The sequence below is a fragment of the Lathamus discolor genome, chromosome 6 (genome assembly GCF_037157495.1).
Source record: "Lathamus discolor isolate bLatDis1 chromosome 6, bLatDis1.hap1, whole genome shotgun sequence".
Classification (NCBI taxonomy): domain Eukaryota; kingdom Metazoa; phylum Chordata; class Aves; order Psittaciformes; family Psittacidae; genus Lathamus; species Lathamus discolor.
In genome coordinates, this window is record NC_088889.1 from 58,759,860 (window position 1) to 58,772,523 (window position 12,664).

General features: G+C 45.2%; 1 protein-coding gene and 1 long non-coding RNA gene across 5 annotated transcripts in view; one reads left to right on the top strand and one right to left on the bottom strand.

Moving 5' to 3' along the window:
* Positions 1-7,728, top strand: part of SWAP70 (switching B cell complex subunit SWAP70) — a 46,741-nt gene extending 39,013 nt beyond the window's left edge. For both annotated transcript variants that reach the window (XM_065683007.1, XM_065683008.1), the window contains 4 exons: positions 136-302; positions 1,086-1,284; positions 2,869-2,965; positions 3,688-7,728. In XM_065683007.1, coding sequence (XP_065539079.1) covers positions 136-302; positions 1,086-1,284; positions 2,869-2,965; positions 3,688-3,797 — 573 coding nt within the window. In that variant the 3' untranslated portion in view covers positions 3,798-7,728. The remainder of the gene's footprint in view (positions 1-135; positions 303-1,085; positions 1,285-2,868; positions 2,966-3,687) is intronic.
* LOC136016201 (uncharacterized) overlaps positions 1-12,664 on the bottom strand; it is a 62,249-nt gene that overhangs the window by 1,307 nt on the left and 48,278 nt on the right. The window contains exons 5-9 of one of the 3 annotated variants that reach the window (XR_010613530.1): positions 10,078-10,185; positions 9,751-9,845; positions 9,158-9,661; positions 8,641-8,786; positions 3,591-3,766 (exon numbers count right to left, since the gene is read on the bottom strand). This is a non-coding gene — a long non-coding RNA (uncharacterized LOC136016201). Of the gene's footprint in view, positions 1-3,590; positions 3,767-8,640; positions 8,787-9,157; positions 9,846-10,077; positions 10,186-12,664 lie in introns of all 3 variants that reach the window. The other 2 variants (XR_010613528.1, XR_010613529.1) reach the window with 2 other exon arrangements.

Below are 12,664 nucleotides of genomic sequence, written 5' to 3' on the forward strand. Positions count from 1 at the left end.
ACCAGTTCTGCTCTGCAGACAGCAGGAAAAGGGTTGTCTCTGAAAACATTATCTGAGGAAACCTGGCTATTCCTTTAAAAATTGGAAATGTGAGTTGAACGGTAGCTCATCTGTGTCTCCGATTTATGCTGCTAGGTAAGACAGAAAATGGAAGAGCAGGTTGCTCAGAAATCATCTGAACTGGAACAGTATTTACAGAGAGTACGTGAACTGGAAGAAATGTATAAACAGCTACAGGGAGCTTTGGAGGATGAGAAACAGGCACGTCAGGATGAAGAGACTGTAAGGAAACTTCAAGCCAGGTATGGATTTGACTTAGTAGAAATTTATTTCAATTCCCCACTCACCTCCTGCAATAACAGGTAACTGTGCCATACCAGTAAAGAGTGTTTGCATCTTGGATGCAGTGCTTAAGAGGGAGACTAGCTTGCAGTCCAGGCACAGGATAGATTTTTTTTTTTTTCCTTAAGCTATGAAGGCTGAAGCTGCTATTTATGACTTTTTAATGTGTTTGATTAGCCCTGAGCAGAGGGAGTGCTCAGCAGTTTCAGAAAAGCAGGCACACTTGTGTTTTTCCATCAGGTGTTGTGCATGTCAGCACTTGAAAAACTGAGATTACTCTGTACAGAATTCTCAATCATGTATTTTATAAAGCAGTAACTATAAATAGGACCTTCTGCTGTATTTTATCACAGGTTTAAACTGTAATTGATAAAGGGTTAAGTCTCCTCTTACTCATATGGGCTTTATTCAGTGTGGTTTATTTCATCATATATTCAGGCCTCCTAAGACAATTAAAGTAACTAACATATGCATGCTTGTTTCTTCTGTGGTTTTCAGTGTTGTGTATGTGCATTATTGACTAAATTTTCTGAATAGCCCTTTGTAGCAGTCAGACTGTTTGCACTGCTGGCATGATTTTCAGCTTTATATTGAAGACAAGCCAACAAGCAAGAACTTTTTCCCTGCTTCCCAAGGGGTTGGGGTGGGGAATAGAAAATACTTACCTTGGCTGCCTATCTGTATGCTACATAATGGATACAGCTTACTTTAAAGTGCGGTTAAAACTGCAATCCCCATTGTAGATTACTGGAAGAGGAGTCAGCAAAGAGAGCTGAACTGGAAAAATGGCACTTACAGCAGCAACAGACCATTCAGATGACAGAAGCAGAGAAACAAGAGCTAGAAAACCAGAGAATGATAAAGGAACAGGCTCTTCAAGTTGCTATGCAGCAGCTGAAACAACTTGAACTGGAAAGGAAGGAGGCCCTTGAGCAATATGAGGTGAGCTGTTCTGTGCATTACCCTCTCATACTTAGCTGGGTATTCAGTAGCTTAACTGAATTTGAAGTTCATCAGTATGATTTTTCTTTAGCGATTAGTGTGTCACAAAAATGATAACAACAGGTAGGATAGTTATGTGTTGAGTTTTTTTGGCTTAAACCAGTAGTTACATTTGAAGAAGAGGAGGTGTTTCAAACACACCACCTCCTGTATTCTTTTTTGTCTCAATTTGCATGCAAGCCAGCTCAGTCATACCCTGAAATACTCTGTATACTATTTGTCTTCTAGTACAGACTAACTTCTTGAGCAGTTCTGTTGCTGTCATAACTAAATGCCTTATGCTTTTTAAGTGTTCTTACAGTGGTTTGATGATGTCATAGGGCAATTCTGGCTTTTACAGATGAAAAACCAATGTGTTACTATAGGCCCTTGCTCTTCAAACAAGTATTCAAGCACTGAACTCATGTCAAGGATAGCTAGGAATTAGCTTAGATTCTCAGGATGTAGCAGTGCCTTGTGGTCTAAATGGCAGGCCTGTTCTCTGCTCTGTTGTTTCTGGTGAAGGCCAGTAGCTGCATTCATGGAAGAAATAAGAGTCAGACTCCATTATGGAGTGTGAAGTGCTGCATACTTTCTAGGGCTGGGGAGGTGTTGATCCTGTGTGTATTTAGGTCAGGAAACAAAACATGACTGGATTTCTGTTTAACTAGGGAGTGTGTTTATGCTGTCTCCCTGCCATTAGGGTTAGCTCTGTGAAGGACAAGGTAGTGCGCTGTCTCGTCTGGCACAGAATACAAATGCTGCAGTGACTGCAAGCACGGGCCCAGGTGGGGGAGTTCTGGGTACTTCACAACTTACTGTGTTGGTGTTACATCTAACACTGTCCTCAGATTGCTTTTGGCTAACTTTTGGTTTTTTTAGATGACATCTTGGTCTTTTTGTATGTGAAACATCATTTACTGCTCCAAAGGAGTTGCTGAATACAATAGACATTAAAAAAAAAACCAACCAAAAAAACCCCCACAACCAAAAAAGCCCCAAACAAACAAAAAAATCCACAAAACAAATGATGGAGTAAGTCACTGTGATTGTTGACTCATTATTTTAGAAGTGATTAAACATTCTGGCCTTCTCTTTAGAATTCACCAAAAGGCTACTTTAGACTGAAGAACACCTTTCTTGCTTGGGTGTAACTGCAGCCGTCCTTTCCTAGCTTACATTTTATGATTTCTGATAGTTGAGATATACCCAGTAGCTGGTCTTAGTTTGGAACAAAAAGTGCATCTTTCTGTTTGAAAACTACAGTTTATGCTTTCAATCTTCATGAGGGCTGCCCCTACTTGCACAGCTACAGAATCTTGTAAAAATGAGTTACTTTGGGGCTCTGGTTTGACAATTTACTTTTATACAGCCAGCAACAACTAAATGACTTAGGATAGTTAGAAGTGAAGTTCTCCTGTCTACTCTAAATGGAGTGCTGGCTGAATTAGCCTGGTTCTGTCTTGAGACTTTAAAGGAGATTTTTTCTTTCTATATAAACAGTAAAGTTGTTCTCATTTTCAAATGGGCTGTGTCTTATTTCAGGAGGTTAAGAAGAAGTTGGAAACAGCAGCTAATAACACCAAGAGCTGGAAAGATAAAGTAGCTCATCATGAGGGATTAATTCGACTAATAGAGCCAGGTAGGTTCTTAACATAAGAGTTACCAAAAGCATGTTTTCATTCTATCTCATATGCTTAGGTCACCTAGTGATTTAGTGAAGTATGTCTTTCCCTGTAGCTTACTGGTTTCATGGCAGGCTGTAAATACCACATTTGTGAGAACTACTGATGGTAACTTTCAAGTCTTCTTTACCTCTGCCAGCTCTACTATAACATTATTATTGTTAGTAGTTTTAATGCTATTATTATTTATTTATTTATTTTAAATAAAACAAGGATCAACCTTAACATTACATCCTTTGGGTGTTTAATGCAGTTAGTGTAAATGCTAACTGCCAAAAACATCAAGTAAAAGTAGCTAAAACATTTGATTTTTGGGAAAAGCTTAATGAATAGTGTGCCAGCCCAGAGGAATGTGGCTGTGTAATACACTGCTGGAGAGATCGAGTTCTTTCAAGGATGTCTCTAAAGGCAAGAAGAAAAGGGGTTTACTAAGATAGAGAGCTATTGTCAGGGGGAGTTGGGAGATAAGGATGCAAAAGATTGCAGCAGTTGACAGCTTCTCACACTAAGCACCTTCTCAGTTATGCAGCTCCTCAGGTCACCTTTGAGAGGGTTTCCAGTCACAGAAGGGACATCCCTTACCAAATTATCTTCTGGTGACATGGTCTGTCCCTGGAGTGGTGGGTGAGCGATGGCCCATCAGAAACACCTGTTTCAAGTATTGTACTCTGTCTTCCAGGCTCCAAAAATCCTCACTTGATCACAAACTGGGGCCCAGCTGCTTTCACTGAAGCTGAACTGGAGCAAAGACAAAAGAGCTGGAAAGGGAAGAAAGCCACTTCTGAGTAAAGACTTTAGCTGATGGATTGTTCATGAATAGAAGCCCGCCTTCCTCCATTCTGCTTTGCACAGAGCAGCTTCTCGCTTACAAAGATCTTAGCTTGCTCAGCAGGTTGGGCCTTTCCACAAAGGAAATACTGTTTACCACATAGGAGTGTCTACTCAGAGCTCAGTAATTACACTGTGGTGTCTGACAGTAGTTGCTGTTTTCCCTCATGTTTCCAGAAATTCTGTTCTTTTATACAAAACTTTTCAACTGAAGATCTTTATTTAAATGTAGCTTGTGACAGAGTTGTTTCTCTACTAGCCTGTAACCATGTGACAGTACCTAACTGCTCAAGCAGCATCACTTCATTCCAGAAAGTGAGGGGAGCAATTGTTTCATTGCTTCAGTGAGTATAGAATCATAGAATAGTTAGGGTTGGAAAGGACCTCAAGATCATCTAGTTCCAACCCCCCTGCCATGGAAAGGGACATCTCACACTAAACCATCCCACACAAGGCTTCATCCAACCTGGCCTTGAACACCGCCAGGGATGGAGCACTCACAACCTCCCTGGGCAACCCATTCCAGTGTCTCACCACCCTAACAGGAATGAATTTCCTCCTTCCCCTTTTTAAGTTTTAACCCGTTACCCCTTGTCCTGTCACTACAGTCCCTGACGAAGAGTCCCTCCCCAGCATCCCTATAGGCCCCCTTCAGGAACTGGAAGGCTGCTATGAGGTCTCCACGCAGCCTTCTCTTCTCAGGGCTGAACAGCCCCGACTTTCTCAGCCTGTCTTCATACGGGAGGTGCTCCAGTCCCCTGATCATCCTCGTGGCCCTCCTCTGGACTTGTTCCAGCAGTTCCATGTCCTTTTTATGTTGAGGACACCAGAACTGCACACAATACTCCAGGTGAGGTCTCAGGAGAGCAGAGTAGAGGGGCAGGATCAGCTCCTTCGACCTGCTGGTCACACTCCTTTTGATGCAGCCCAGGATACGGTTGGCTTTCTGGGCTGCGAGCGCACACTGAAGCCAGCTCATGTTCATTTTCTCATCGACCAGCACCCCCAAGTCCTTCTCTGCGGGGCCGCTCTGAATCTCTTCTCTGCCCAACCTGTAGCCGTGCCTGGGATTGCTCCGACCCAGGTGTTGGACCCTGCACTTGTCGTGGTTGAACTTCATAAGGTTGGCATCAGCCCACCTCACAAGCGTGTCAGGGTCCCTCTGGATGGCATCCCTTCCCTCCAGCATATCAACTGGACCACACAGCTTGGTGTCATCAGCAAACTTGCTGAGGGCGCACTCAATCCCACTGTGTCAGTGACGAAGATGTTGAACAGGACTGGTCCCAACACCGATCCCCGAGGGACACCACTCGTTACCGGTCTCCAGCCAGACATCGAGCCATTGACCACAACTCTTTGTGTGCGGCCATCCAGCCAGTTCTTTATCCACCGAGTGGTCCATCCATCAAATTGATAGCTCTTCAATTTAGAGAGAAGGATGTCATGTGGGACAGTGTCAAACGCTTTGCACAAGTCCAGGTAGATGACATCAACTGCTTTACCCTTGTCCATCAGTTCTGTAGCCCCATCATAGAAGGCCACCAGATTGGTCAGGCAGGATTTCCCCTTAGTGAAGCCATGCTGGCTGTCACCAAGCACCTTGTTGTTTTCATGTGCCTTAGCATGCCTTCCAGGAGAATGTGCTCCAAGATTTTGCCAGGCACAGAGGTGAGACTGACTGGTCTGTAGTTCCCTGGGTCATCCATTTTCCCCTTCTTGAAAATGGGGGTTATATTTCTCTTTTTCCAATCATCAGGAATTTCACCTGACTGCCATGATTTTTCAAATATGATGGCCAGTGGCTTAGCAACTTCATTTGCCAGCTCCTTCAGGACCCACGGATGGATTCCATCAGGTCCCACGGACTTGTGTGCGTTCAGATTTTGAAGATGGTCTCGAACCAGATCCTCTCCTACAGTGGGCCCAAGGTCTTCATTCTCACAGTCCCTGCGTCTGCCTTCTAAGAACTGGGTGATGCAGTCAGAGCCTTTGCCAGTGAAGACGGAGGCGAAGAAGTCATTCAGAACCTCAGCCTTCTCCAAATCCTGCGTAGCCAGTCCTCCCGAAAGCTTCCTCAGGGGGCCTATTTTGTCCCTAGTCTGTTTTTTGTTTGCTACGTACCTGTAGAATCCCTTCCTGTTATCCTTAACATCCCTGGCTAGGTTTAATTCTGACTGGGCCTTAGCCTTCCTAACCTGGTCCCTAGCTTCCCGGACAACATTCCTGTATTCTATCCAGGCTGCCTGTCCTTACTTCCATTTTTTATAAGCCTCTTTTTAAACCCAGGATAAATCAGCCCTGGAGGTTCTGTCCAACTCAGAGAGAGCATCACCTTTCATTACCTTTCCTTCCATTTAGTCTTCTTTCGGTTTTGCCCTGTCCAGCTGTTGCTCTTCGCATGGTGCTGAATGCTCAGACACATTCTTCCCTAGCAAGGGTAGATCAGCTTCACTGGATACCTGCTGCCTGGTCAGATTCTGTGTCCAATTTTCTTTTGTTTTCAGGAATCCAAACAAAAGAACTAGAAGTAGGCAGGTACAAAATGCTGCTCTAAAACATTTGGGAAAAATAGTCATACGAGATTGCTCTTGTACCGTTTCATACTTGAGAAGTGCTAAAAAACCTTTGTTCTTATTGTAGTGTGAAAGATGCATTTTAAAATCACAGATTTCTGGAGGCCATGAATAGAAGATGATAGCACAGGCGGGCCAAATGTTATCTGCATCAAGGTAATGTTTGTGCAAGAAATTCCATCATAACACACCACTCATTCAGATGCACCGCTTTTGTCTGACTCTAAAATTGTGAGGAAAATTAAAAAAAAAAAATCAAGAGGGAAACTTAAATTTGACATTTTAATTTTAGATAAAAATGAGCAATGTGTAGCAAAACTGCCTTAGAAAAAGATTAATTCCTATTAAATTCCCATAAAATAATTTTGGCATTTCCAGTGACAAGGCTTCCCAAAGAGCTGCCTGCTCTGCCTCAGAATTCTCTCCAGGGACCAAGCCAGTTATTTCGGTCTCCGCAGGGAAAAGGAACAAGTCTGTGATTTTGCTCTGTAGATCTCCCACACCAAACAAGAAGTCAGTCTATTGCTAAATAAAGTCGTATTCTTGCTAAATTGTACAGACACTTTGAGAACTAAGTCCCCCTCCTGAAGAGCGGATGTCCCTTGGTGTAGCCTGTTCATCAACTTTGATCTTTGTATGCACACTGAATGTGGGCATCCATCTTTTAGCACCTGCTTTTTAGTTCAGCTAAATGTTAAATTATTTTTAGTAAATAAGAAGTGACTGTTTCATATGTGTAACCAGTGTATTTGGGATACTTGGGTCTCAGAAGGGCAGAAGCTGTACAGAAGTAATAGTCAGCTATGGAAGTCAACGCATTTTATTTGCCTATTAACTAAGACTCACTCAAATACTGAATCTTCTCTCAGACATTTATTCTCTGGTTGTATTTTTATACTAATTGAAATCTTAAATATTTCCATAAGTGAAGCGCTGATTAGAATAGAAGGAAAGTCCAGGATCTTCCTATTTGTATTTACTGTACAGGAAAACAGGAGTCCTTAAAGCTTGCTAACAAGGCATTTTTTAAATTGATCATGTTTACAGAAGAAATGTGAAACAAAAACCCAACCCCAACCCAAGCTATAACAGAAGTACTAATGTATGCGTTGTTAAACTTTGCTAAAGGAGATAGAACAGTATTTATAACTACCAGACATCCTTTATCTGGAGAGCAGGTGTATTGGGGCTAAACTTTAATTTTTCTAACAGTCTTTACTTTGGACAAATGTTTTTTAAGAACACCAAATGATGCATGTTTTCATGTTTTTTACTGTTCTTTAGAACTGGCTGTTTAATAAAGTAATATAAAGTCATTTACATTTCTTAATTAATGTCTTTTTTTGTATTTGTTTCTTTTGGGTTACTGGAGTTTAATATCCAGTAACTGTGGTATGGAAGTATCACTTTGATGGAAGAAATTGACTTTTAATGGTCTGATCGATGGGGTTTGGGTTAAAGCCATAATCTTTATTAGGCAGTGGTAACAGATAATACCAGTACTACTTCAGATGTTGATACTCAGTACACCTTGATACAAAACGATGCTCAGCTACTGCAGGCAGAATTGCTCAGTAACACTATCCTGAGGGTGCAGTTTAGCTGTCTGCTGAAACACAAAGCACACCAGATGGGAAGTTGGGTCTACGCTAATGGAGTGCTACACTGGAACAAGAGCAGACCTGTTGTGCCAGCGAGCTAATGGGGAAACGTGTCTGCAGCATGAGAGGACCCTGGCACACACAGACTTGTGCCTCTGCAGGCACAACAGCCCTTCATTAAAATGTCATCTGTGTACCTCTGGAGTTAGTCACTACTAGAAGAGGAAATGAGAAAGTCTGGTTTTAGGTTTGTTGTCCCAGCTTGATCTGACACATTCGGAAAGCTTTGTGTGAGGTAAAAGTGTGGGAAGAGGTTGGTTAAAAATAAACCTATCGCGTTTTGAGAAAAAATACCACTTCAGAATTAAGCCCTTTAAAGCCTCACTGAACACAGCATTCAAGGAGAGGGGAGAGCTGTGAGTCAGCGTCACCACACCTCATGAAGTAGTGCAGCATGGAAAACTGCACCCTGGTGCCATGCGATTTCCTGTGAAGCCAAGGGTCACAGCACTCTTTCTTATTCCAAGAAACCAGTCAGGCTGCTAGGGGTAAGGATATCCTCAATGACATGCTGCTCTGGACATCTCTGTTCCACCCGAGGAGCCATGTAAAGTCCTAGTACCTTACCTGTGCAGCTGCCTCAGCTACGCAGAGGCCAGTGGAGAGCTGTGTCTGCTGTTCTTGATCCCCAAGGAGATGTACTGGAGGGCTCAGCCCACTGGGTTTGTCCACTGGATGAGTCAGGTTCACTTGCTGCTGGTGGTGGAGCAGGCCTGCAAACCAATAGCACAGTACCATGTTTGGGTATTTTAGTCCTAAACCGGGATGTTTTTTCCACCCTGTGACCGTTTCATGAAGCTGACTTACGAGACTTGCATGCTTATTCACACATTCCCAAAGTCTAACAGGCCTGGTTGCAGCAGCACATACCACGTCTGTTAACTGTCCTGCATAGGAAAGCAGCAGTGTGTAAGTACAACATCCGCATCCCAGGGTGGGGGGGATGGGACACCCAACCCCCTGCAGGAAGCAGCTGCTTGGTCACACAGGCCACCAGAACAGTGGCTGCACCATCCACTTCAGTAAAAGTGACCCGAAAATAACTGCTCTGATTTTTATCATCTCCAATAGGTAAAACAATTACACAAAACGATTTTTGATGAAAGTGGTGCTTGGCCAGGAAAAGGGGTATCCATACTTCTGTCTGCTTCAGGAAGAGAGATAATTATTTGTTCATAGAGCAAAGGGCACTAAAAAGAGGAATTAGAAGAATAAGCTGTCATCTCTAACAGAATGAAACTCTCCCACAGCACCAGCAAGATTTTAGTCGCCCCACTCATTAGTTAGGGACTTTCCAACTCTGCCTACACGACGCTGCTTGTTTGACAATGTGACTCTCTTCACACACGCACATCTTTTCCGTCCCGGTGCCGTGCCCACTGCGGCCGGGGGGTGGCAGTAGCAGGCGCAAGAGCCCAGCCCTGGGGCTGCCTCATCCCTGGACTCCGGCTGCCATCTGGTGGTGGCTCAGCTCCGGGGTGCAGCACCTTCCCTCGCTAACAGGGTTTTTCGTTCCCCTGCGAACGTGGCCCGGGACTGTGGAAACCACCCGTCAGCTTCATTCCGCTCCAGCAACTGCAGCACCCGTCTGCGAGACACAGAGAGAAGTACAATGCTGTACAAGGGCTGGAAAAACGTGAAGTGAACCAGGTCTCTGCTGTGCTACCCTTATCTCACTGCTGTTGTTGTAGCACGTTGTCCTTGGGCTCACGAGCCAGTTCGGTCTGTAATCCCAGAGACAGTCTATCTGATCCCAGAGCCGTTCCGTGAGCCTAGGAAAAAGGATTTTACAATACAAGTGTTACCACTGGCCTGGATAAAGTTATGCAGAGAGGCTTGAAGCTAATTCAGGCATATTTTCCCTGCACCACGGAAAGACAGTGTATACAGCTGGATGCACCACCCAGCAAGCTCTCAGCTGCAGCACAAAGCCTGGGCTGCCATACAACCTTCCTAATGGGAGTAAAGCAGGCAAAGAAAAAACGCGTAAGGAAGGTTACTTACCTGAAAATAGTGCTTTCCCAGCTGCCTTGTGCATCCTTCTCCCCAGTCCCGTTTTTCTTCATTCTTCTGAACGGTGCTCACTCACTTGCAGGATAAAAGTCCCGGAGGCTGAGAGAAGGATGTGCAATGTGTCAGCTCCCACATACACCACCTTTTGGGAGTCTGACCCAAACTCATCCCTTCAAGGCACAAAACGGGGAGGGGAGACATGGTAGGGGTGGGAAGAGTCCAGCCTGTGGTTTGGAACACCTTGGGGTTCCCTGCCTGGCCAGGTGAGCAGCCATAGACAGCATGGCCTGAGGACTCCTGTTCCTGCTCATGTGGCCACGAGTTCCAAAATAAAACACAAAGTTTGGGACTTTACATGACTTTAGAGACTACAGCGACTTTCATGCATTGAGTCTCACTGTGAACTTCAACTACTTGGAAACCCCAGGGAAGTGAAAGCGCAGAGAAGCACCGTTTTATGAAGTGGCTTTCTGGCTATGTCAAAAGTACACTTCCTTCAAAAGATGGAAATGCCTGTGGCTGTTTTAACACTTCAGAGGAAAAAAGATATGGAAAAAGGTCACTGATTCAAACCTCCCAAAGAATTAAAACTGGAACAGTATGATGCAAAACAAAAGATAAAAACATCCTGAAAAGTTCTGAGAGGGAGATTTAATGAGGTGGTTTTTAACGAACACCTATAAGCACAGACTCAGAAAGACCACTTGACGAGCCCCTCTCCCTGCTTCTTTCTGGTATTTCAGCCTAATTTTCAGGGGTAATGTAAAAGAATATGAGCAGTTGGCCTGGAAAAGCCCATGGCAGACTGGGCAGAATGTTGACAGAAAGGAAAAAAATAATATCACAAACCCCAGAACAGTTGCACTCCACTTTCCATCATTGGCCATCTTCATCTAGGAGCTTGATCTAGCACCAGCTTTATACACTGTTACTAATACAATTACTAATAGAGCTACTTGCCATGGCTACAGCACGCAAACAGCTTTTATAGAATCTGGTCTAATAATGTCTTTGTGCAAACGCTCAAATAACCTGCTGTTATTCCTGTTGCTGCCTGTTTCCTCAGCACACAGCAGTGATTTGCTCGGGCAATGCAGACTTCACCATGGGGAACTTACCTGTGTGTTTGTGTGGATGCTTGAGTGTGATTCGCACAGTCCTGTGTTGGCTACTCTTGCCCGCAGCTGCACAAGACACCCATGTCCTTTCACCCAACTTGGCCAACAAGCGTAATTTGAACACATACACTAGCATGTATACTACTCAGACGGGATTAAAAGCTCAAGCAGTGACACAAGATGATAGTTTCAAAAGCAGCCTGGGCTTCCTCAGTGTTGGTGTGCATTAGCTGTTTCGATGCCTACCAGAGCATGGGGGTTTCTCTTTCCACTCTGACAAAGCTTGTGCTGCTCAGCCCCAACACAGGTGTGAGTGCTGGGGAGGTCCAGGCCCTCTGGAGTGCTGGCTCCTCAGTCCTGACTAAAAAAGAAAAACCAACCGCCCAACCAAAACCCAACACTTAAAAAGCTATTTAAGGTCAAAACTATTCAGGCTCTGCTTAAACACCTTTAGAAACTCCCTCTCAAAGCACAGCAGGGATTGAGATTTTGCATTCGGAACAGCCTGAGGTTGTGTTTTCCCAGCCATTTCTTTTGCCAGTGATGCACTGGGGCATTTTACTCTTTCCAAGCCATGAGGAAAATGACCACATCTGCCTGTGAAGAAGGAGCATGCCCCATTTCACAGCCAAGATTGCCCCACCACAGAAAGATTGTGCTGGCCCTGGGCTGCCTTTTCCCGGACAGAAGGTGGGAAATGATGGGGACGTACAGCCTGCCCACACACAGCTCCCGCCCAAAAATGCTGAGTGGTGTGGCGCTGCTCTCGCTGGGGATGGAGGTGGCATCTTTGGCGTTTGCTGTTTTGCTTTAGCGTGGCCATTGCCTGCCTGTGAGGGCTGCATAATGCCCAAGGGGGTCGCTGCTGGCCCATGAAGCATCTCGAGGAGGTAGCTGGGCAGAAACAACCATCACCCCAAGCCTCGTCTCGCAGCACAGCTGTGCGTGGCCCTGCTTGCAAAAGAAACTTGTCTGCCCGTGCTTCCGCATGCTCCCTTCACTGTCACCATTACAGATGGCAAGAATCAAACCCACAGCTGCTCTCAGGCCACCCCCACCCAGCAAATCCTTTGCCCCGGCAGGAGAAAATCCAGAGCGTATATTCCTTGAAAACGTATTTCCAAGGGATGGGCAGCCAAGGGCTGGGCACAAGCACGGGGCGCGGTACTAGAACCAATTTGGCAGAATAGCTCACCAAACGAGCAGGGAAAAGGAAAAACCCGACGGGAGCCAAACGTCCTTGCCGGGGCGGGCCGCTCCCCCGCATTGCCGTCTCTGCAGAGCAGGGACCCGTCCTGCCCAGCTTCTTATACAGCTCTGCCCCTGCCTCCCCTGCCCACCCTGCTCGGACCAGTCACTGCTGCTGGTGGCCCAGCCACGCAGCCGTCGGTGCGCCAGTTTGCACCCGGCAGACCAGGCGTGCTCTGCTGCTGCAGACTGGCGCAGCTGTTTTAGCAGGA